Source organism: Otolemur garnettii, unplaced genomic scaffold (assembly GCF_000181295.1).
Source record: "Otolemur garnettii isolate 467f Iridium unplaced genomic scaffold, OtoGar3 scaffold00004, whole genome shotgun sequence".
NCBI classification, from domain to species: domain Eukaryota; kingdom Metazoa; phylum Chordata; class Mammalia; order Primates; family Galagidae; genus Otolemur; species Otolemur garnettii.
Window position 1 is genome coordinate 37,341,313 of NW_003852399.1, and position 26,959 is coordinate 37,368,271.

The 26,959-nt window shown below is 36.6% G+C and overlaps 1 protein-coding gene across 1 annotated transcript in view; it reads left to right on the forward strand.

The window, feature by feature from the left end:
* The window catches only part of MMP16 (matrix metallopeptidase 16), a 281,181-nt gene that overhangs the window by 231,013 nt on the left and 23,209 nt on the right, over positions 1 to 26,959 (forward strand). The window contains exon 7 of the mRNA XM_003782500.2: positions 17,850 to 17,988. Coding sequence (XP_003782548.1) covers positions 17,850 to 17,988 — 139 coding nt within the window. The remainder of the gene's footprint in view (positions 1 to 17,849; positions 17,989 to 26,959) is intronic.

Here is a 26,959-nt window from a genome sequence, read left to right on the forward strand (position 1 = left end):
TCTGGTTGAAGCATTGGCTAAAATTGCAGTTTTTCAATTTATAGTGAGAATTATAATTATTGCAAAAATATGAATTATTTATGCTCAAGAAGATTCTGCATGATAAGCTATATTATAATCAGAAGTCTGTGTAGGAAGCTCTTAGGCAGTCCTAGTGGTGTCTCGGCAGTTGAAGTTGTACATGGTTCCATTTGTTAAGTTCCATACATTCCTCTGGGTAGCACTAAAGTCCCAGTGACCAAAATCTGCTTTTTTGTATCCCTTTTCCTAAATAATGTACAGTCTGAGTTGTCCGTTTGAAAAACTTCCCTTTATACTAGATTTCAGAATATTTTGAACCTGGCACTTAAATCCCTTTGTCATTCTTCAGTAGACTTGCATGCATTCTCCATCTCAACAAGAGATATTCATCATCACCTGAGTGAGGGACTGCCTGCTATAGATGGCCGTTCTCACCTATTATAGGATAACTTTTTATTTAATTTTCATCAAGTAAACTCAAATGTATACTATGTAAATTTTTAGTTTACTACCTTTGAGATATAAAATGTGTAACTATATTAATGGCAAGGATCAAGTTGGGGAAAAGAATAAAATGTATTTTGTATTTAAAAAGTGACAGTATATTTCGAAAAGACATACTTCCAGTGTGAATATCTTTAATCTCTATTTATTGCTTATTGCTTCCCGGCCTTTTGGCTAAGATCAAGTTCATTTATTGTTGAATGCATTCATTGATTTATTCATGCCATAGATATTTCTAAGGGGTCTGCCTTTGCCTAGCAGCATTTTAGGATCTAGGAATACCACAGTGAGGACCACAAAACCACTCACCCCAGATAAACTTTATTTGAGAAAAGGAGAGGACAACAAAAAAATCAAATAAATATATATTAGTATTTAAGCCATCAACAAATGCAAAGGTGAATATTAAATGGGGTAATAGGCTGAGATATATGGGTAGGGGGCTCCTCTACCCCATGTGGTTCAGAAGGGTCTTTTCTGAAGAGATGGCATTTTAGCTGAGGTTGAAAGAGCTACAGGAACCAGCAATGCAAAGGTACGAGGAAGGAGCATCCCGGTTAGACCCATAGCTAAATAATGGTGCAATCTTCCTGAGATTGTCAGAAAAAGAAATTCTGTAGTTGTAGTCGTGCTGCCTACGCCTGTGAAATAATCCTTAGCTCTCATGACAGGCATTTCAGCTGCTTATCCCCATAGAGTTGTAGAAACACTCCAACTTCCTGATCAACAGTTATGTTTTTGCTAACAATTGGCTTAAGAAAATCAATGCCTTAGGATTATTTCATTCAACATTTTCCCATAGTCTGGGACCACTGCTGAATATAGGAATTTATCTTCTTAGCAGTATAGGAGTCTTACATCAGGATGGGGAAAAAAATCATAAAACCTATCAAAACCTAAAATGTAATTTTACAAAGTAGCCCTGTTCAATAGAACTTGTTGCATTGATGGAAATGCTTTATATATGTACAGTCCTGTATGGCAGCCACCACACCAGTCACACGTAGCTATTAGGGACTTGAATGTATCTGTTGAAACTAAGGAACTGATTTGTAAGTTTTAAATGTAAGTAGCCACATGAGGATAGTAGCTACCATATTGGCAGGATACCTCTAGAAAATTAATTTTAAATAATTTTTCAGTGTCTTAAAACATATGAATTATTTCTTCAAAATGATGAAGCCATACCTCTGGACTATCATAAGTAGAAGAATTATTTTTTTAATTTTACTGTTTTTATTGGGAATACATTGGAAGAATATCTTAAAATATATGTGTGTATGGTGTATGTGTGTCTTTGTGTGTGTGTGTGTGTGTATGTGAATCAGTCATATTTCTACCACTCTACTTTTCATTCATTTTTCCTTCAGCACAAACTGAAATATTTTTCTTTTCTCCATGGCTTTGGAGGTAATCGTACAACGCTCTACACTAGGAAGAACTGAATCAGACCAATGTACAGAAAGCTAATAAGTTGAAGAGCATTAGCCTCTGTTTCCTTGACATGTTTTGTGTTCACAGTCACAATTTCTACTAGTTTTGGCTAGTAGGAAACAGTTACGACAATACCTGATTAAGGCAGAAAATATCTACAAGGAGAGAAGTAGGTATTCTTTGGTTTGGTATTAAAAAGATATTCCCCAAGAATGAATAATAGCATTAAAATATTTTAATGCAATAGGTAATCTGTCAATATATTCCTTATTGGTCATTGATAGTTGAAAAAATCAGATTATTTAATCATATAAATGACTGTAGTGTTTCATTATAATAATTGCTTGCTAACTTTTAAAGAAAACCTGCAGAAAACAGCTAACATCAATTATGTTCACTGGGCCCCCAGATGAAGTTACTGTAAGTGAAGAAGGCATTTTGGAAGGTCAATCAGAAAGAAGAAGATAAAGCTTTCCTATTTCCAAGATTTTCCACACTCAATATTGATTACTTCTTTTAGTCTAGCTTGGCACATTGAACTCAAATATCTATGCTTGTTTCACTGAGAATGCTTTTTAGCATCAATGTTAATTTTGTATAAATTGGATCACATGGGACATATTTTGACCACTAAAGCCATTTCATTATTACCCAGGTCCTTCTTGACTTTTTTCCAGTTTTCAACGTCAGCTTTGGCATTAGATAGAATTGAAGAAAATAATGTAAATTTGTAGAGCTCTCTAAACCGCATCATGTAGATGTATTTTGAGTTGTAATCAGTGACATAAAAGTAGTTTTTTAAATTGTCAAGTAATTGATGATATTTGCTAATGAATTTGAGTACCAGTCAGAGGAAAGCTAAGGAGATAGACCAGGTATTACCAATGCACTCACTTTATGTACAAGATAACTCAATAACTCACTAACTCAGTTTTCCCTTGTGAATATAATGGCCTAAATGCAGCCTGACACCAAAGAGAAAGAAAAAAAAGCAATAACTTAAGCCATAAATATCTAACATTAAAAATACTGTTTCAATATAAAATGGTTTTTATATTGTTTAATTTTGTATAGAAAGAGTAATTATAAAATTAAAATAAAATGATTGTTTCTTTTAATATCATTTCATTAAATGTCAGTCCCTTTTAGTTGAATTGAAATAGTATTTATTTTACACAATAATCGATAGCCACCTTTTCAGGAATAGATGTGTGGCATAAAGTAAGATTCATCTATATTCAAGATGGCGGTAGAACCAATTACAAGTGCAACCTCTTTTCAAAAACTCCAGAATAAAAATTGAGAAAAGTTGAAGAAATCTTAAACTCCTCAAAAAAAAAAATAGGAATATATTTCTCCTTTCGATATAAGCAGATGATGGAGAGAAAAATTAATTTGCTCAACTAAGTAGGTTTGTGTCCTGTCCTCACTTCCATGTGAGTTTGGCTGCTCATGAAAAAGTACAGGCAAAAAAAAAAAAAAAAAAGAAGAAGAAGAAAAGAAAAAGTACAGGCAGGATTACACATCCTGTTACACTTGAACTTTGAACTGGGTCCCCCAACATACAAGTTGTAAACACCAGTAAGTGTACTTTAGCATCTGAAATCCATGTAATTGAGCGAGGAGGGCTCTTCCTACCTACACGGGTGTACCTGTGTTGCATGAACCCACCTTTTCTTTTTTAACACCTGAATCCTAATTTGACTTGAATCCTATTTTTTTTTTTAATTATCTGTAATATTGTTTTGCTCTACTTAGCATGCTAACTCTGGGATGTGTGAGTTTATTATTAGCACTTGCACTTCCCCTAACTCAAGTGATTTCTTTCCTCCAGTTACTATAGTAAAGAACATCCCTCCTAAAACCCCTAGTGCTTTCTTTTCTAACTCAAGTGAATGTCACCCCTTAGATATAGCCCAATGCTATACGGCCTATCCAATCCTTTCCAGTTCTACAAGTATTTTTATTTCATTTCTCCTTTAGTTCTTCCTTTCCTGCTTTCTCATATACATTCTTCCTGAGTGATCATATCATCGGGTGCCCCATCGAGCTGGCACCTGTTCATTTCATACCATTGTGTGCAGTTGCGTCTGGCACAGCTCCTTGCCGGAGTTACCAGTGCACCCTCTCAGAGCATGCTTCCCCACCACAGGCTGCGGGAACTCCTCCTTGCCATCAGATCTTCTTTAAGAACATCCTCTCCTGCTCACTCCCCCCCACCCCCAGCCTGATGACGCATAGAATATGCCTTCTTTCTATGTGATGCGCATAAAGTTCCTTTTGTATAACTTACTGAAAGTTTTCCTGTGAGATCTCAGACACATGATCCTTCTCACCTTCACAGACTTCTGGAATTTCTCTCCCGTTCTGACTCTTCAGCCAGCTGAGAGAGAGAGACATAGATCATCTCTGTTTTGCCGAACTCCTAGGACTATGTTCAGCTTCTGTACATTCACAAAGCTTCAAATATGATACGTCATTTTTGTTCAATTTATCTTCTGTTCTAAGATTCCTAGTTCCTCAGAATAATTTTCCAAAATTGCTTGATCACGTCAATGAAATTGTTCAAGCCTCCATTATTTAGCTGAGTGATTAAGAAACTTATTGATGTATTTTTATTTTTCAAGCATTATTTTTTTTTTCTTGAAGAATGAGCAGATAATATAAAACCATATTTATGGCCAGCTCAGTGGGTAGGGCACCGGGCCCATATACTGAGGGTGGTGGGTTCGAACCCAGCCCTGGCCAAAGTGCAACAAAAAAATAGTCAGGCATTCTGGCCAGTGCCTGTATTCCCAGCTACTCGGGAGGCTGAGGCAAGAGAATCACCTAAGCCCAGGAGTTGGAGATTGCTATGAGCTGTGACACTACGGCACTCTACCGAGGGTGATAAAATGAGACTCTGTCTTTAAAACAAATATAAATATATATATAAATATATATATACTATATATATATTTCACTTGATAGACATGAACCAGCAGCAAGGTGCTTTTCATTAACTAATGATAGGAATCATCTGACTCTCCCAGGACCACCTTCGTACTTCATCGCTATTTTACTGAACATTAAGTTGTTTGTGGAGGACTTTGAGTGTAAAGAAGAGCAGTTACCTTTTGAACTCTGTATTCAAGTAAATAAACCAGTCAAACAGTGGCAACAGAAGGCATGTTTTGAAAAGCGTATTAGCATAAAGCAATTAAGTAATGGTAATGAGGATTGGCCTCTCTTGTTATGGCAACAGCTGCTCCTGACCTCTGAAAGAAAGTCACTTAGGAATCTTTCAGGGTTTTTTGCATTGTAATTTCTTGGGAATTCTCTGCCCCATCTCCTAAGAGCACATTCTTTCTTCAACAAGAATAATTTGTTGACAACTTTGTGTCCCTTTGAAAGAAAAGAAAGTTTTTCCCTACGGAATATTCCCTCCTCCTGGGCACCCCTCTGCCTGCCTCTCTCCCCTTTAGGCCTTTGAACTTGCTCTTTAACTGGAGTCTATTGCTGACGCCTTCTGTTTACTATGTTGTTAGTGCTGACCACCTGCTCTGCTTTCTGTACACTTTCAGCGCCATGAGTTTCTTCTTGGGCAGTATGGTGCGCTCTGGGGACAAGTAACTGTGTCTAATGGAAGACCCAGCTGAAAATACAGTCCCCAGCTCTAGCTGTTGATTCTTCCTATGTCATATCGTGATATAGCTTCCTTTCCCACCCTCCCCACCATGCCTGTGTCATGGCACGTCGACCAGTATTACACGAGCTACTGGATGCTCTGGGAATAAGCAGCTGGGTCAGCTGAAAGGCAGAGAGTCCCTGGGGAACAAGAGGCAGAACTGCAAGAAAGTATTCCTGGTGGAGGGGAAACGTGGACTGGGTCTTTAAAAAAAAAACACACACACAAAGAATGATAGTGATGACCATGGGAAAGAGTATATAACATGTTGAATCATGGAGGCAAATGGAAAGTTTCCATCCAGTGCTCTAAGTAAGTTGGCAGACTTAGGGCTTAGAGGAGGAAGGAAGAAGGCCCGTGGAAGAGCTTCTGTGAGGATGCCCAAAGGGAAGGTTTACTGTCTTGTTTCCCTGAATTCCAGGCCAAGCGGTAGATTTGCTGCTATTTCTGTAACTATCTCTGTTTTTCTCCTCTCATACTTGAACATTCATTTAACAAATAACCCTGGGCCCTGATTCTGGTGTTTTAATAAGACCGATGAGGTGCATGCTCTGATGAGACAGCAGGTGAACAAATAAGATGATTTCAAAGGATGTGGAGATTAGGAAGGAAAAAAAAACAACAGGATGCTTTGCTAGAAAAAGATTGAGGAGACAACACTAGATTGGATGGTTAAAAAACTAAGTTGAATACACTGCCTTAAGTACCTTGGGTAAAATAGCCCTACGCTTTATTCAGCAAGAACATAGATTTTGTTGTGTATAAAGGGATGGCAACCCTTGCCAGGTGTTCTAATGATACAGCTGTTGCCTCTGTTCTGCAGTAGATTATATTCACTAATGGGCAGTTCCCACTTTTTAGAGGCAGCAAGAATAGCATTTTACACAGCATTTGAAATGAGTTGTTTGCCTCTCTCCTCCCCTGTAGACCGAACATGCATTCTTAAAGAGTTCATATTTTTGAATCCAGACTGCTAGTATAGTTGAAGGATTGCAACCTGTTACAAGTTTTCAGCACTTAATTACACGGTATGTGAGTGCATTGAAATTGAGAGATCTCAGTAGTCATGATTTTTGGTTGTCAAAGGAGGAAGCAAAAACCAGAGCACTGTACAGTAGTAATGGGCATTGCCTTGTTATCTGGGCTTTCTGACTCTTACCCTGAATGTAGGGTGTAGATGACATTGCCACCATTACCAAGTGCTTTCTGAACTAGAGTAGATTCAAAAAGAAACAAGAAAGAAGAATATATACTAAGAACCTAAAAAGATATGGTCAAAACACATCCATTTTGACTTACTCCCCAGGCCTTTGCTCACTAGGGCTGAATCACACTTTTGGTATAGCAACATTTGTTTATGATTTATTGTTATTTATGTAAAGAAATGTGATAAAAATGAATATTCCTGTTATATGTGATATTATTCATGACTGATTATGAATTTTTAAGTTAGAAGAATTAATATTCTCTGTATTAGGATGTAACATACACCAATTAATAAAAAAAGATGCATATATAACACTTAACCCTTTGCCTTCCAGATTTTCCTATGCAAATTAACATAGAAACAACAAATTTTTATCTGAAGATTTGGAGACTACAAAGGTTATTGCATAAAGTTGGCACAAGTAGTAAACAAAAGACTCCGAAAATGTCAGCTTCCCTTTGAAACACAAACACACATTATATTTGTTAAGATAGTTTGTAATTCGAAATCCACATTGCTGACTGTGGCAGATTCTGACTTGAAAATAGTTAATGACATTAAAGGAAATTCCTGAATTGTGAATTCAGAGATGATTTAGAAGGATCACTTGTTAACATGTTTCTCCCTTCCTCTACTATGAGTCTGTATTTTGAGCATTTATTAAAAATGCAGGCAGTAGCCAAAGTGGTTTGACCTATTGCTGCACTGTTTCTCCCAGAGTTACATCTGGTCAATCTTGGATTGATGAGCCCTGAAAATCATGCCTGCAGAATCATTGCAGGCGTTCCTGACTGTCTCCATGAAAAAGTCTATTCTAATAGTGGCTGTGACCAGGTTTGCTCCTAACATTTATATACCGAGAACCAGCTGTGTCAGCTCTGGTGATAAGATAATGAAAGCTTCCCAGAATGGTATCTTTGCCACATCTATTAAGCCTTCCTTAAAAAGTTTTATTTTTCTTCTATAAATTATAATTTTATCTACACTCTCCCAAGGCTGAAAAAGTAATTGTGGTTAATTAAATGTAAATGTCCTTGCTGTCTAGCTGTAAATACTACAATACCTTGTACAGTTCCCTATAAACAATAAATTTGAAAACGAATCTTAGTGCAAAAACAAATTAATGAATTTATGAAATACTTGCATAATATCCCAATATGTGATTTTATGTTTCCAACCCACATATAAGTAGTTACAGTCAAACGAAGTATATATTGCTCTTAAAATGACATGCCACCAATATATTTCTTTCCTTCTTTAATGCACATAAATGTTGGTTGCAGTGTTATTTATAGTGGAAAATTTAAAAGGCTAATAATTGGAATGATAAACTTCTATTCACTAGGCAAAATTTTTTAGCTACCACAAGTATTTACAAAGATTATATAATAATATTTTATAATATTTAGTAAGTTTTGTATTTACAAGTATATTTATAATATTTAATAAGTATTTTTAATTTTTCATTATGACAGCTTTCAAAAATCCAGATAAGGTACAAGAATAAACACAGGCACACCTAACATCTGATTTTAACGCGATTAATGTTTTGCTTATATTTCTGTGTGTGTGTGTGTGAACGCAGTGGTCATATGCAAGTGTTTGATGAAACAATTCAAGGGAAGTTAGGGTTTTCATGAAACTTCATCTTCAAACCCAAGTTCCAGTGACTGTCCATGCATAGCATTTGGCCCTTATGTGTCTTTAGATCTTTTAACTGACTATTCTTTCTAGCTTTTTTCCCTTGACATTTTTTTCCTTCTTTCTTATTCTTACGGAAATTAGGCAAGTTGTCTTACCAACTCGTCCACTTTTTTTTTTTTTTTTTGCATTTTTTGCCCCAGAGCTGGGTTTGAACCTGCCATCTCTGGCATATGGGGCCAGCGCCCTACTCCTTTGAGCCACAGGCATCACCCCAAACTGGCCCACATTTTACATGTGTTTGATTGCTTTTCTTAAGTTATCTCTCCTCTATTATAGACTTGCAGAAGTCAAGTCTGAAGCCTCAGTTAGGATTCAGCTTAACAGGCCTGGCTTCTACATGTTTGCATGTCATGCGTGATTCTGTAACCTTTCCATGCCTGCGTATTCAATGTTGCATTTCATTAGCAACATGTAATATCAAGTGGTTCCTTATCACTGATGCAAAGCGTGACCACTTGGTTAGATGGCTACTGACATATCTTTGCATCGTAAAGGTACATTTTTATATTAAAACTAGCATAAATACACACAAGTAGATGTATAATTGGTGAAATTTAAATGAGTTTTGTATGTAAAATTTAAATGAATTTTAAATGACCAATCGTGTTGGTCTTGATGTTGTGCTATTTCTTACAATGCCACATGACTACAGTTACCTCAATACAAAAAGTTTTGTTTTTTTTTAAATAGTAGGTAATTTGTGGATTTTTAAAATAATAAGCAAGTATCATATTTCCCAATAACGGGTGGAATGTATTTAACATCTAGTAATGGTTCTTGCTTAAGTCAGTTCTTTCACTGAAGGTTGCAAAATACAATTCGGGAAGCACAAATGCCTAAGTCTTTTCCCTGGTTGATTCTCTCTTCTTTGAGTACCAATTTTCATTGAAAACAGTTACTGCAATCCCAGTTACGTTACTGATGATGTTTCTCTCCCTCTCTCCCTGCCCTTGATTATCTCTCTGACTTCTTAAATTATCTATTCATTATGTTATAACCAACTGCAGTCCCTATTCTTTTTTGATTCCTAATTTATCCCAAATGTGCCTCTAGGAAGCTCTTCATTTAAGCTTCTCTGACATTTTGGTATACTTCTATTAGTCTTTCAGTAGTTCCTTGATTTGTTAATTGTCCCAGGCTTGCTTTAAAATTTGCCTCTCTTGAGCCTAGAATCAACTATTCTCCAAGAAGCCCAGATCTTCTGATAGGAATAGGTGGAGTAATATTTATAAACCAGTACCTGGCTGCTATATGTGATACTTGTTCCTGGAGTATTTGGAGGTAGATTACTAGAGAAGGAATTACTGGGTCAAATGATAAACACATATGCAATGCTATGAGATGTGACCATATTGATTCCCACAAGGGTCATGCCATTTAGCATGACCAGGAATATAGGCGGGTGCTTATTTCTATAAGCCATAAGGTCAAAGCAGTCCGATAAGAAAGACATGCTATTTCAGCTTGCATTTCACTTATTATGAATGAGGTTATATTTCCCTATATTCACAAACTTTTTTCCCTATGAATTATCTATTTGTGTCTTTTACTGATTTTTCTATAAGGTTTGGGCATTTATTCTGGATTTTTACAAGTTGTTTATATATTAGAGTAATTGAACTTTGTGATATGGGATTGCAAGTATTTTTCCCCTTAGCTCGTCTTGGCCTTGTTTGGTCTTAAAAATGTATTTCTATTTATTTGTCACAAACCATGTTTTTATGTAATCTGATAAATTTAAATGAAAAATAGATACTGTAGCAGTCTTATGAATCCAAAACACTTTAAGCTTCCTATGTAAGCTTCACTTACTTAATTATTCTGAGGGACAATTGTCTTTACTACCTTTTCAACAGAATGTGCTAATATATTTTTAAATTTGAGCTATTTAGAAATATTAACTTTTATTCCTATAATATGTTTAAGTATTCTATTTCTTTTAGGTATATTTAATTGTTGGAAACCTTGAGTAGTGAATTCAGATACTCATATAAAATATCCTAGAAATGAATAAATTTAACCTAGTCATTGGTACTACCAAACATCAGCAATTTTTCTTTCAATGGGTATAGTTATTATGAATATGATTGGGAGATACATGGTATTATTAAAAACTGTTGAAATAACACTTTATTTTAATTTTTTACTTTAAATTATTTTATTTTTTTTCCTTATTAAATCATAACTGTGTACATTGATGCATTTGTGGGGTACAGTGTAGTGATTTGGATACAGTGTAAAAAGCTTACATCAAACTGATTAACACATTCATCACCTGGCTTACTTGTTTGTTGCAGTGAGACAATTATACTCTTTTCTTAATAGATTTTAAATGTACCATTGCATTATACACATTAAGTGAGGTCCCTCCAAATACCCTCCCTCCTCCCGACCTTCCCTCTCCCCTCCCCTGTCCCTCTTCTTCCCTTCATATTTTCTGGACTATAGTTATGTTTTATCATTCATATGAATGAGTGTGTAGGTGGTTATATGTTGATTTCATAGTGGTGCTAAGTACATTGGATACTTTTTTCCATTCTTGAAATAGTTTACTAAGAAGAATATGTTCCAGCTCCATCCAGGTAAACGTAATAGATGTGAAGACTCCATCATTTTATGACTACCTAGTGTTCCATGGTGTACGTATACTACAATTTGTTAAGCCATTCGTGGTTCAATGGGCACATGGGCCATTTCCATGCCTTGGCAATTATGAATTGGGCTGCAATAAACATTCTGGTGTAATGTCTTTGTTATAAAATGATTTTTGATTATCCGGGAATATACCTAGCAGAGGAATTGCAGGATCAAACAATAGGTCTACTTTTAGTTCCTTGAGTATTCTCAAAATTTCTTTCCAGAAAGGTCATATTAGCTTACATTCCCACCAGGAGTGTAGAAGCATTCTCTTCTTTCCACATCCACATCAGCATCTGTAGTTTTGGGATTCTGTGATGTGGGCTAATCTTACTGAAGTTAGATGATATTTTAAAGTGGTTTTGATTTGCATTTCTTTGATGCATAAAGATGATGAGCATTTTTTCCATGTGTTTGTAGGCCATGCGCCTGTCTTCTTCAGAGAAGTTTCTGTTCAGATCTCTTGCCCACATAGAAATGAGGTTATTTGTTGTTTTCTTATTGATTAGTTTGAGTTCTCTGTGGATTCCAGTTATTAGACCTTTGTTGGAAGAGTAACCTGCAAAAATCTTCTCCCATTCTGAAGGTAGTCTGTTTGCTTTACTTACTGTGCGCTTGGCTGGAAATAACACATTTTAGAAGCAATTTAATCATTTGATTTTTCTTCATGCTTTTAAAACATGAGTAAAGCACTGAGTCAGTTCAAAGGTAAAAGTGCTGGCTATGTAGTAGCAGTTGCTCCAAAGTATACTTCCCACTAACTCCAGGGGCAGTTTCCTGCTTGTTCTTTTTTTTTTTTTTTTATTGAATGGTAACTATGTACATTAATGCACTTCTGGGGTACAGTGTGGGGTTTTCACATGCAATCTGAAATACTTCCATCAAACTGGTCAACACAGCCTTCATGTCATTTTCTCAGTTATTGTTTTAAAACGTTCACATTCTACTCTTAGAAAGATTCACTTGTACCCCTGTAAGATAAACCTCAGAAGTAATCCCTCCAATCCCCCTGCCCCCTCCCCATATTCTTAGGCTATTTGGTTATAGCTTTCATATAAAAGGTATACATTAGTTTCATAATAGGGGTGTGTACATTGGATACATTTTCCTCCATTCTTGTGATACTTTGCTTGTACTTTTTACCTCTTCAAAAGTGCAGTGGGTGAACATTTAGACGTCTGTCTTATTCTGACTATTCATTGTTGGCTCCTACTTTCTGCTTCATATACCTAGACACCTATGCAGGGCTGCCTCCCAAACCCCAGCCACCTGTGAGACTATCTAATGAGTCTAGCAACCAACAGTGGGCCCAGGGTCAAGCACATCCACCTGGGTGCCTCAGACGTCTCATTGTGCATGAAAAGAGGTAGAACAAATACAGGCCTACTCCCAAGAGGAAGGCCACCATGTCTTTCTCTTGCCTTTTAAACATTCATATAAATTACCTTCCCCCTCATTATTATGTGTATCACTGCCATGATTTTGTCTTCCATTCAGTATTGTTACTGTCTGATTTTTCTTCTTAGGAACCATTTTAATTTTCCATACCAGATTCCCTGCTTTGCTTGCCACACCACCAGAACCCCTTAAAACAACACATAATTGCTTGCAAGAAAATGTGTATTTATAGACATCAGTGGTTTTTCTAAGTTTTTCCATGATAAGTTCCCTTGATTATTAATAAATAGGTTTGATAGTTATATGAAACAGTTTAAGTCACAAATACAATAATATAGCAACAGGTTGTGTATGTGCTATGAAGACAAAGTGCAGACTGCTACTAAAGATTGCAGTATAACAAGATGTGTTAGCTTATCTGGGCTGGTATAGCAAAATTCCCTCAACTGGGTGGTTTATAAATTGCTTGGGAAGTCAAGGCATGGACTGATTCTGTGTCTGATTCCTCCTGTCTTGCACTTTGTTGCTGTGTCCTTACACAGTGGAAGGGGAGAGGCAGCTCTCTCTGGCAGGTGACTAAGTCATGCAGGCTCAGTCCACATATATAGGACTAGTGCTCTTGTAAAAGAACACTAAAACCTTGGAGGTTAGGATTTCAACATGGGAATTTGGGGAAGACACAAACATTCAGAGACCGTATCGCAGTGTTACCTCATTTCAGCAGGGGGGAAGTAAGGCCTTTTTATGAAATAATAGTTCAGCTGAGAACCAACAGATAGTCTGCAGTTCAGACGGTGGGAAAGGAGAACAATATTCAAGGTACCGTAGTCCCTCATCTGTGGGGGGAACGTTCCCAGACTCCCAGTGGATGTCAGAAACTGCAGATATTACAGAACCATGTATAAACTATGTTTCTTCCTGCATACACAGACACAAGGTCATATTTTAAAGTCTAATTTATAAATTAGGCACAATGAAAAACTAACAATAATAATAAAATAGAACAATTATAACTATGTGTTGTAATATAAGTTATTTGAATGTGGTCTCTCTCTCTCTCTCTTTCTCTCAAGAAATCTAATTGTACTCACCTATTTTTGGATAGTGGGTGAGCATAAGCAGTTGAAAGTGCAGGAGCAAATGATGTGGATATAAGTAGACTACTGTAGATGAAACTACCTGCCTGCTAGGAGTCTTGGGGAAGAGATGCCCTTTACTCTGTCCAGCAGCTGAAGGGAAGCCTTTGTAACTGGAGCACTGGGAGCACCCAGGAGACGCTCAGAGCTGTGTAGGAACTGGGAGACAGGGACCCAAGTTTCCGTGTATTCTGGATGCATTAGGAAGAAAGCAGAGACTTGGCATTGGCGTCGCAGTCATCTCGATGGTGACAGTGATGATGGCAAGAAATTTGGGATGCTCTTGCAGAGATAGGGAAGACCAGAGGAAGGCCAAGGTGGCTCTTCAGGGGAGGGCTCAAAGGACAATTGGTGACTTCTAGAAATGTTCAGTGTGAGTGCGGGAGACATTTGTAGATTTACATAAAATTTGTGGTTAAACAAGTCAATCTGTACTTCAGAAAGGCAGTGAAAGTAGGTCAGTTCTACTGATTAGTTGTCTAAGAGTCCTGAAAATAGCAACCTCTACTGGTAGTAGATCAATAATATCATCATTTCATATTCAGACAGCAGACCTTTTCTGCATAGTTCTCAGCAAACAGTAGATCTGTGATAAGCCAGAATTTTAAAGGACACGGACGAAAGGTAAACTGAATTTCTCCTGTATGTTCTTCCTGGTGTATACTATGTGGATTTATGTTTGTGAACAAAATGGTCCATCTGGGTTCCACGCAACGTGGAAAGGTAATCTATAATGAAGGCTGTAAATGCTTCTACTTTAAGTGAAATACTGGTATTTAAGTAGGAATTGTAATTTAGGAATTGTTAGGAATTACTGTTTTCGTACGTTGACTTTGCAGATGTTCTAGATATGATTATTATTAGTATATTCTTTTTCCCTCTACCCTCCTCTTCTTATGGAATAAAAAAAAAGCCTAGGGGCAACATTCAGATAGCATATTTACAGCAGCTTTTCATCTGTGTTTTTCTTCATATCTAAAGCCAAAGGAAAATTTAGGTTGTTTAGAAAGGTAAAAACAAACGTGTTTTTCCTTTGTGGTTCAAAGACCTTTAAATATCACACTCTTCTAGAAAACAGAGTATGTGCTAATCTTCGACCTATTCAAATAGGATGTTTCTGTTCTTGTAACTCCTGCATAATTTTAATATTTTTTATGTAAGAAAACATCTTGACCACAGAGGGGAAACAAAACTGGGATTTAATTTTAAAGCTTTGACTTCTCAAAGGATCACTTGTTTTTACTTTGCTCTTTTATCCTTAATTCTTATTTTCTTTACCTCAATGATTCTCCAACAATAAAAACAATCTTATTTTTTTTAAAGAAATATTTGTTGGATATCTACTGTGTACAAGGAAATTGGGCACCATATGTGAATGAAAGACAGACAAACTTGCCATCCTAGAGCTTATATTCCAGGGGCGTGTGAATGAACAATAAATTAGTAGAAACAATTATTATATAAAAGAATGATAAATATAATAGGAAAGGGAGGAGAACAGAGCAAAACCCATGTGAGTGGAGTAAGGAGCTTCGATTTTAGGGAGGACGATCAGAGACAGTTTCTCACTTATAAGGAAAATTTGCAGAGACTTAAATATCATTTTGAATATTCTTTCTCTAAGATTTGGTCACAAGCCTCATTCCTGAAACAGCAATCTATAGTGACTGGGTTATGAGTTTACATCCTGTGTGATAGAATGATTTCTAAATTATTTGTACCAGTGCTTTCTGCTAAACTGAGAAGTCGTGGATAAGTTCAGTATTCACAACCTGAATATCTATAATTTCCATGACACTCTGCCAAGGCTGCTGTCAACAAGAAATTGTTCAGTTTCTCCATGATTTCACATTACCTTCTGAATGTTTGCAAATCAGCTATGCTTACCTTGAGGCTGAACTTTCATTTCTTCTCTTATTAATGGCAAGTTGAGGTTGTACTTCTGTCTTCAGACCCATTGGCCCTGACTCCCTGTGTGGTGAGATTATAGCAATACAAAGTGCTGCTCTGAGAAAAACTGGAATGTAGTCCAGTTTTTTTGCCTGTTTTTTCCCTATTCTTCAGTTAGCTTTCTGTCTCGTTGTTCCATATAAAATCATGGTCAGTTGTTTATTTATCAGAATTCAGTAGGTGTTTAGCAACTTTTGTTTACTACTTTGGTATATACATATAATAATTTTAAAACATTTCATTCAGAGATTTGCCATGGTTTTAACATCCAGTTAAATGCTATTGTCATAGCTAGACAAAAATGCTGTTTTTCTTTTAAATGATTAGCATATCACCTGCTTATATGCTATTAGTAGTAAATGTCTAATCTTCATGCCCATATATATTTCCTGGATCAGTCTTTACATGCCATAACTTTCTATTTTAACATCAGTTTAATTTACCTGCTGCATGCAGATCAAAACATTTATTAATTCAGGCTACCCAGTACTATGAAAATTATCAAAAATGGTTAATGTCTTTAGAATATCTTGATGAGAAAGGGATGAATGATTAGAGTCATCATAGACAAAAATCTGAAGAGGAAAACAATGAAGAAAAAAAAATTGTAAACAAGAAGTATAAAGAGGAAAGAATGATGACTAGGTTTGATAGAACTTTAACAATAAAAACAACCAAAACTTGAAGTGGTAATACCCGCCAAGTCCTCAGAAAGTTCTGGATATTTAAAACATGCTATAAATTAGATGTTAGTTTATAATAACCCAGTGATGAGTATGTTGTCTAAGGGATGAGGTTGTTAGGGGACAGAGCAGGACAGGAACTCAGAGCCATTGATGAAACTACTCCGTCCTTTATGAATAACAGAAGTTGGTAGAGAAGACAACTCATAATAACTAGAACAAAGGGCAACTATTCAAAACACCTAAGAAAACTTTAAAATTGAGATTGATTGGTTTGTGAAAAGGTTCATTTTTCTCCCATCCAAATATCCTCAGTAGATTGTGAGTATGTGGTGCATGTGTGTACATGTGTGTATGTGAACATAACCTATAAATCTTTGGAAATCTGGTGAGACTAACTTATTCTCAGCCAAAGAATGAGAAAGCCCAGCTATTAATACCTGATTTGGGGGGAGAAAGCAAGAAAGAAAGCAGAGAAGCATTAAAACTATCATTTCTTTGTGATACATATTTGTCTTAACAATAGCAATATTTAACTTCCAGGTGAAATACTGTTTGTATATATAGAAATTTAAAGTTAAGTGAATGTTAATTGTATTAGACACCAACTTTTAAAATGTGCCTTGTTTTTTAATAGTAAGCACTTCAAATAGTATAATTTATTATGAAATTTTCAATAGAAAATGACTTAATGTCATCAGAAGTGCCCTTTCCTGTAGTTTTTGGTGTTTTCATTTTGTCTTTTTGCCATTAGGAGAAGTACTTATGGTAAAACATATTTTGTGTAGGTTCATTATTAACAAAACAACTTTATAAACAAAAACTGTGGGCCAATCCATATGTTATTCACTGGAGATAAGAATGAATAGACACTGTTAATCTGAGGTGACCTTGCTGTGATTATGTGAAGTACAGAGTATGATGAGGTAGATGGGAATTAACCTATCCTGGAATTCATCATGCTGATTTTTTTTTCACAGTAAATTTGCTCATTTAGGGTGACCATAGAATTCATCAACCAAACTGAGATACTTTTATGGTGAAAGTGGGCTCTCCCAGTGATTACACAGGGCAATGCGTATGATGTGAGCATACTGGAGGGCATGGCCGCCCTAGTTCATCTTCTGTGTAATAGGTGTCAAGATCTTGCCTATGTCTATAAATGCCAGGATGCGTGTGTGGCCATAGCACTCTCAATTTCAGGAAGCTGACTTACATGCACCAGTCTAGCAGGGGCTTATCTCTACTGCCTCTATGTAGAAAGCACTGGTGATAAAGTAAAATGAAAAGATTAAGTATGTTGATATTATGTTTTCAATCACACTCTGCGGCTTACAGATTGGGGAGCTTACTATAACAACTTTTGTAATTGTTGTAGTAAAGTTGCTTTAGAGTGTTAGCTCTCCAACTGGTTGGTGTAAGACAATGATAACACAACTAGCCCTTGCACCGTGGAATGCTGCGGAGGCCTACATTTTGGTTGAGAGATGCCTTTGCTTGTTTTGCAGGACCAATGGTTTTGGCGAGTGAGAAACAACAGGGTGATGGATGGATACCCCATGCAAATTACGTACTTCTGGCGGGGCTTGCCTCCTAGTATCGATGCAGTGTATGAAAACAGTGATGGGAATTTTGTCTTCTTTAAAGGTGAGTATGTTTTCCGTGTCTAGCTATGTTATGTTTTGCTTATTTAGTCCTGGGCCTTGTACCACATTTCCCCCCAAATAAGACACTGTCTTATATTTATTTTTTCTCAAGAAGACACACTAGGACTTATTTTCAGGGGATGTCTTCCTCTCTGCACAGAAATGCATGGTGTGGCTATGCAGATATGCTATATAGCCACACCCATCACTAGGTATTTTTATTGGAGTAGGGCTTACATTTAACAAATGCATAGAAATCCTGCCAGGGCTTATATTTTTGGGGTAGGTCTTATTTTGGGGGTAACACAGTAGCACACATAGAGATGAATATGACAAATATTAAGTGAGGTTAGGTAACTGGAGCCATTTATGTAATAAATTAGATGTTGACCAGAAATATAAATGACACACAGTTAAAATAATTTTATTTTTTTATTCATGCTTTCTCGTACAGCATTTGCATGTCAAATTTAAGAGATATTAGATTTTCTTAGAACTTTTAGATTTGGCCTAAAAGCACCTAAAAATAAAAGAAATAAATAGCTATTTTTCCACTGACTAAGCCTTGGTTTGTTTGCTTGCTTGCTTGAGAGTATTTGGAGTTGCTTGCTGTTTTTATGCAATGAAATCTATTGCAGTCCTGATTTTCATAAATAATCTCTGAAACTTTTCTTGATTTAATCAGCTCACATAAATGGTTTCCAGTAAACTAAGAAATCACTCAATAAAGAAAGGGAAAAATTATGAGTAGAAAGATCCAGCAATTGTCAGTACTATGAAATTTATTGTGGTACCATGTGTCAGTACCATGACAAATTTATTATTTGTCATTTGTTTCAGTAACAAATTTTAATTGCACAAGTACTCTCGACAGCCTGGTTTGCACAAGTGAGATTACATGGTAAAGGGATCTTAGTCAAGTGCCTGCTGTTTCACCCTCAAAACTTACTAATATACAAAAGAGCAACCTTAAATATGCGGGGGAAAGCACAGGGACAAGAGATAGGTTAAGTTGGACAGTCGAGGGAATGATGAAAAGAACATATCGGAGCTGAAGTGGAGGAGGACTGGGGGGTTGAAAGAATATGATCCACTTAGAACATACTTCTCAAGAGCCCTCAGGACTAGACATAGACTTTAACAGAGGCAGGTTGAGGAGAGTAAACAAGGCATCTTGACCTAAGCCAGAAAAAAGCAATTATTTATTCTCCATATCAGACAGAAGAATTCACAGCAATGATGAGGCTACTGGTGAGATTGGGGAAACAATTGTAGTATTTTAAGTGAGTTTCAACCTACTTATGTAAATGAAAGTGTATACCTGGGACTTATCTTTATGATTGTTCAGTAAAAGGTAACCCAGAGCGTTAGCTATAAGAACATGTGGGTTCTGCCGTCAGTCACTCCATTCTCTTTGCCTCAGTTTTTCCACCTGAAAAAATGGGATTTGTGTTATTCTCACCTCTGGATTATTTTGAGGACTAAATTACTCAGTACTCACAAAGTGCTTGGCGTGTGTAAACCCTCAGTACATGCCAGCGATGATCAGTATTAATATCACGGCCTCCTGCTGTGATAAGCATACAAATGATGTGGGCGGCACTGCACCACAGGGGACAAGGCAGGGACAGCACCTAAAGGGTCGGAATCTTGGGGACAGAGTAGCTGCAGGGAAATTCCCCCGGCTTCTACCCCTTTGGTCCCATGAGAAGTAGCAAAAAGAAGAAGAAAGGAGAAGCCCCTGTGTAGTCTTGGCTTGAGGGCTGCCCCTCAAGGCTGTGTCTCATCCTGGGATCAATAGTTCTCTGTGACAAAACTGCCTGAGGAGAAGCTGCCACCGTCCTCAGGATCCGCTGCCTGGGGCCGTCTCGGTTTTATTCCCTTTGCCTCTCTTCTCCCTCATTTGTGGTGTCGGGGTCGTTCCTTTTCATCTTTCCACCACCAGCATGAAAGGCACGTCCTCAGAGCCCGCTCACTGCCCACCCTATTTAAGTAGTACCCTCCATCTGGCACACAGCTCTTGTAAAAATTCGAAATTACCTACAGCTTCCAAATGTAAATTCATGAGAGACAGAGCTGTTGTATATTTTCTTGCACATCCCCGTATTTTGAGTGTCTAAAACAGTGCTGGCTGCATAGTATGTGCTCCCGAATCCTTGTAATAAAAGCAGTCTCATTGAAAACTGGTTCGACTGAGTAGGATCTTTATGCTGTGGTGCTAACAACAGAATAACTCTGTCTCTTGTCCCAGATGTAACTTGTGGAACACTGTGCTTCTCGGGCATCCCTTCTGACAATTTGTTACATCAGGAAATGTGTACTCGTAGCAATTTTTGTTTCTCCAAGGGCTCTGGTCCTTCCTTGGGTATACTCTCACCCCACCTTCCTATCCCTCTCAATGCCCAGCTATTTTTGTGAGCAGCTTTCCTGCTAAAGAAAGCATTGCTCACCCAGAAAAAGCCAGAATCCCTGGGTGTTCACAATTAAGCCACCTCCTTCCCTAGTCTCTGCTTTACCACTGGCAGGAGAGAAGTAACAACTGCAGACCCCACTCTTCTGTTGAGAAATCCCCCCTTCCCCACCCTTATCACAACAGTCACCATCAAATGCTTGTCTCTGCTTGATGCTACAACCATCTCTTCATGGCCTTTAACAGGTCAAAAGTCAAGATAAGTACATTGTTCCTCAGCCCAAGTTGTCACCCCATTTAGCCCCGTGGTCCAGGAGACCTTTGCTAGCAGTCGAATCCCCTTCCCTGTTTAAACTGTCTGTATAACATATGGCGAATTACACCTATTTCACGTATTTGTATTCCTCCCCCTAGACTATCAGTTCCATAAAAACAAAGTATTCTTTTTTTTTGTAATTTTATACTGTTTACTCCACCCCACCCTCCATATCTTAAAGCAGGCTGTGACAAACTTTTTCTATAACAACAAAATAGTAAATATTTTAGGCTTTGCAGCCTACATGTTCTCTATTACAGATCCTTCTTTGTTGTTTCTTTTTGTTTGTTTTGGATTTAAACCTTTAAAAATGTAAAAACAACTCTTAGATGATGGGCTGTATCAAAGCAGGCCATGATCACACACTGTCATCTTAAACAATCCCTGGAGTACAGTAAACACTCAACAAGCTTTCTTGAAATGAATGACAATAAAATTCAAGGCCCCAACTGTGTTCACAGCCCTACTGTGCAAGTTGGTCTCAGCCTGACCAGCCCTATGGGACCATTAGTGGTAGATTTACACGTGACTCTACTTTAATTGTCCCTTTTCTTCTGTCCCTGTGCTTTCCTTTTCTAGTCTTTGCCTTCTTTCTCTTTAGAGATCATCCTTTTATGGTTTTTTATCCTTCTAATCTCTTCTTTATAAATAATGTTTGACTAGCCTTGTCTTTTAATCTCCCTATTTAACTAAAGTCCATGCTTGGATATAAAAGTACTTAACCATGTGTTCCCTGAAGGTACTTAATCCACCTTTTGGATTCAATAATATGTATAAATGAGTGTTAGTTATAAAGAATGACTATAATATATTTTTGGTAATATAAAGATGTCATATTATATTTATTTTTGGTAATATAAAGCATATCATATTATATTTATTTGATCTTTTATAAATTTTAAGAAAAATGTAAATCCACAAGAGACAATGAACAATTCATATTTTGGTATAATCTGTATATATTTTTGAACTTTGGGAAACCATATATGTGTGCAAATGCATTATATAAGGACACAAAATCTTATGAAGTAGAGAAACAACTTGTCCTGTATATATGTGCCCAATTCTGTACTCCTAACATGATCTTATTGCTTTTTGGCATTTTAAAGTACACTATATCAGAATATATTACAGGTGGTTTCTACTTTCATCAAGATGTACTAATGAGTAAGGATAAGATTTACCTTACCTCTATTTCTAGAATAGAAACATGGGAAAATATATAAAAGAATAATTTTTAAGACACTAGGCATCAGGAAACAAAGAGCAGTGAACTTTGAAAGTCAGGAAATAAAGAAAGAGATAAGCCCTGAAATTGCCACAGTTTCCCATCTGAACAGAGTTGGCCCCTGGAGGGGAATCCATGCAAAGCTTAGAGACTCTCTTAGTTGAGGAAACAGCTGAGACACAGGGAAAACAAAGGGTTACAGTGTGCACAAGACAAAGTATCACAGAGGAAAGAGCTGCAGAGAGTGGGGCCCACCCAGAGATCAGCAGATAGACCCCTATGATTATCAGAGAGAGTATTGATCAGCTCAGGTGTGTAAAGACACCACTCCAATTTAGAGAAAGAATTTTTCAAGGTAATAAAAGGAACAGTGCTGTGTACTCACAGAGGGCCAACAGTACCTACTCACCCAGCCACCTGTACTTGGGCGTTACATGGAGTACTGAAAACGTCTTGCCTCAATATTGGGAAATAATTATTCTAGAACGAACACCAAGTCTTACCTGACATATCTACAAAGTAAGGCCAGAAGCAATCAAATTTTTTCTAAGTAACAGTCCTTGGACAAAGGCCAAGAATATTATTTATAGAGCTATAAAAATATTGACCCAACAAGGTAAAAAAAAAATCACGTATATGGCATCCCCCTCCAAGCTCAAGAAAAAGACAAGGATGTTCTCAGCTCTCAAGTCCGTTCAACAATTTAAAAGATGTTTTATGCAGGATGATAAATAAAAAGCATCTCAATTGGAAAGAAAGAAATAAAACTGTGTTTACAGACAACATGATTGATATAAAACTGAAGTAAAATTATTCTCAGACAACATGATTGTCTATGTAAGAACAGACCAATAAAAAGCTCTCAGAATTGATAAGTGAGTTTAGGTTTTAAGGTATAAGATGATATAAAATTTGTACTTTTTATAGATCGTATTTTTAAAAAATTACATTTTTATATATTTTTAAAAACTATGAAAGGGCTGTGTTTCATCCTCTTTGTGAGCTAACAACTTGGCCTGTCCTAGTCTCATGGTTGTTTGTAGAAGATACAAGACTCCTGGGTCAGAGAATAGGACAGAAGCAAAAGCTTTTGCCAGCATATGGCCATGTGTACTGGTTCCCTGAACCCCAATTCTCAAAATGTGACGCAAAGAAGGCCAAGTGACCCATTATATGTGATCAGTTCCATTACAGGAAAACAACTGCAAACTTAAGGGACCTAAATCTTCTACAAAAAGCATGAAGCCTGCCTAAATTTTTCCCTGAAGGGAGACATTTTCTTTATTAGACTGGACAGCAAACAAGCCTTTGCTTTGTGGTGGAGAAAGAAGCCGTGTCTATAATCAAAGGGTTGCTATAGAAATATCTGTAGAAATGGATTCCAGAACCAAGGCAGGCCGTCTCTCAATCACAAGACACACTGAAAAGCAGTAAATCTACCTCTCTCATAGTAGCAAGGAAAAATTGGGAATTAAAATTTTAAAAATTAAAATCCATTTACAATAGCATCCAATAGTATCAAAAACTGAGGAATCAATCTGCCAAAAATGTGTATAATTTGTACAGTGGATGAAAAGTACAATGCTTTGTTAAATGAAAGTTTAAAAAGACTTAAATACCTGGACAAATGTGCCTTAGTCATGGGTCAGAAGTTTCAGTATTGTTATAAGGCCAAATCTCACCGGATTGATCTATTAATTCAGTGATATCATAATCAAAATTCTTGCAGGCTTTTTTGTAGTAATGGTCAAGTTGATTCAAAATTTATATGTAGATGTAAAAGATCAAGTGTAGATAAACCACTTGAAAAACCTCTACTTGAATTCAAGACTTACCTAAAGTAACAATAATCAAGACAGTGTGGCATTGGAATACAGATAGAAAAAATAGGTCCTTGGAACAGAAGCATCTAAAAGTAAACTTCTAAATGGACAAGTAATTTTGTACAAAGGTACAAAGGAAATTCAGTGGTGAAAAGATAGGCTTTTCAACAAATGGTGCCAGAACTGTTGGATGTCCATATGCAAAAAACCCCATAAATTCCAATCCACACCCTGTACCACATATAAAATTAAATTAAAATGATATTAACCTACATGTGACAACTAAAATTATAAACCTTCTAGAAAAAAATAGGAGATAAATGTTTGTGACTTAGGTCTTTGCAAAAATTTCTCAGATAGAATGCCAGAATCTCAATTCATATTAGAAAAGTCAGTAAATTGGACTTCATCAAAATTAAAAATTTCTTCTCTTCAAAGCCACTACTAAGAGAATAAAAAAACACATCACAAACTGGATACAGTATTTGCAATCCCATATATTATGAAGCACAGTACTTGGCACTACAGCCCCACACCATCATGCCCAGCTAAGTTTTCTATTATTTTTTGTATAGCTGTATTTTATCTTTTGTGTTACTACAATTACAGTTGTTACTCACCATATTGGCTAGGTGAGTCTTGAACTCCTGGACTCAATCAGTCCTCTAACTTCAGCCTCCCGAAATGCTAGGATTACAGGCGTGAGCCACCAAGCACAGCCTGTTTTGTTTTGTTTTAACAAGCTTTACTTTCTAAGTACGTCAACCTATATCGGAATAGTTTATGCAAATATTTTATAAATTTAAATATGCAGGTGACCACGGTAGTAAAATTGAATTTCTTCATTATTTCAAAGCATATTAATTATGAGCATCAAAATAGATACTATCCTAGTTTCAGTTCCTTCGTTGAGCCCCCTGATTATCAGGTGGAGTGTCCCCTCATGGCACAGACGCCTCATTCCCCAGCGACTTCTCCTCTAAGCAAAGTTCTAGTATTATTAACAATTGTAGAATTAGAATTTGTAGAATTCTAATTAGTAAAGAATTAGTAAAGAATTCTAATTCTCAGTAAAGAACTAATTCATTTACTGAAGAGACATTAAATATATAATCTCAATTTAATCTTAAATGCTACTACTTTTGTAGCAATTTTAACGTATTTTCTAATGAACATTTATATTGGAAGAGATGGTAAAAATATTCTGATGCCCAAATTTTTTAATAATGTCATCCTTGTTACTTAATATTGCTTATTTATTATTTATTTATGCTCTTCAATTTCTCTGGCCTTATTTCTGTTTATTTTTAAGTTATTGTTTCACAGTTTTGTTACATTTCCTATAAGGAAAGTCTCTGATCTTTAGAAATGAGGCAAGGTACAGTAGAAAGTGAATAGATAAAAATTTCAGAGAATTTTTTTCTTTCGAACTCACATATGAAGATGTAGACTGTGGTTATTTTTATGTTTTGTGTGTTTTTTTAGTTTTTATTTTTCTTTTTACCTTTTTTTTTTTTTTTTTTTGAGACAGAGCCTCAAGCTATTGCCCTAGGTAGAGTGCTGTGGCATCACAGCTCACAGCAACCTCCAACTCCTGGGCTTAAGCAATTCTTTTGCCTCAGCCTCCTAAGTAGCTGGGACTATAGGCACCCACCACACACTTGGCTATTTTTTGGTTACAGCCATCGTTGTTTGGCGGTCCTGGGCTGGATTTGAACCCACCAGCTCAGGTGTATGTGGCTGGTGCCTTAGCTGCTTGAGCCACAGATGCCAATCCCTTTTGTTTTTACTTTTAAAGAATCCAGGGCATACTGTGTCCCCTCACTGGTTCAGATGCCCAGTGAATTTCTCGCTGAATGTCCTCAAGCCCTGTGGTTTGGTTTATGTGACTACCACTTGGCACCATTTGTGACTGCCACATCTAAACAGACCTCCTTATCCCTCTGCTTGTCATTTAGTAGCTAACACTGAGAATGCTTTACTTTATAAGTGACATATTTATTTATTTAGGGAGATTCAAAAATAGAAAATGAATCACACCTCAAGGGATCTTACTTTTCTCCAGAAACTGAATGTGCCACGCACTTTGTGTTAGTCTGCTGCTTTGTATCGCTCAGGTATATTCAACACAATAGGGTGACTCTTTATAAGGAAATGTGATCAAGCCAGGTATGTCCAGTGTCAAATCACTAGCCACGTTAAGGCTGAATGATTATGAGATAATAACAGCAAAAAAAGTTATGTTGAAAATTGAGTTGGGATAGTCCCCTTCATTCATTGGAAATAATTTAAAAAATGAAGCTGCAAGTGTTGTCAAAATCAAGTAGTTGAAAAGGGTTGTCTCAAAAGTCCTATTGTCACTATCACTTAGTAACTTTAAGCAGTATTTATTACCCTGTTTGACGGTTTCATTGCAAGAGGCAAAAATCACTTATAGAATGTAAACTAAAATATATGAGGCAGAAAAGAGGAGTATAATATAGAGTGTGGGTAAGAAAGTCATACAAAAGATATGTATTAAAGGAGAGGAGTTGTCTAAAATACGTAGCAAAGGAAAATGGCACAGAAAAGAATTGTTTGATTAAGAAATGGTTTAGGGCGGGACACAGTGGCTCATGCCTGCAATCCTTGCACTCTGGGAGGCCTAGGCTGGCAGATTGTTTGAGCTCAGGAGTTCGAAATCAACCTGAGCCAGAGCAAAACCCAATCTCTAAAAAGAAAATAGCCAGGCATTGTGGTGGGTGCCTGCAGGAGGCTGAGGCAAGAGGATCACTTGAGCCCAAGATACGAGGTTTCTGTGAGCTGTGATGCCATAGCACTGTATCCAGGGCAAAAAAGTGACTCTCTCTCTGAAAAAAAAATAATAAAGAAAGAAAAAGAAGAGAAAATAAATGGTTTTTATAACTTGAATCATTATTTCAAATGAGTACTTACAAACCAATTTGTTTATCCTGGTTACAAATCATTTTCCTAAAAGATTTAGAAGGTGTTTATAAAGTTTATTTGAGGTAGAAATTCCTTGCTTCTTACATAGTGCAATAAATAACCTAAAAGAGATATTTCAGTATAAATTGGCAAGTACAGTATTACTGATTTCTTTATAGGATGGAATAGAAAATTGATGTCTAAAGAGTTTTACTAGATTAAGGAATTTACTTTCAATGGCCTTGGTGAACATGAAAATAGATTTACACT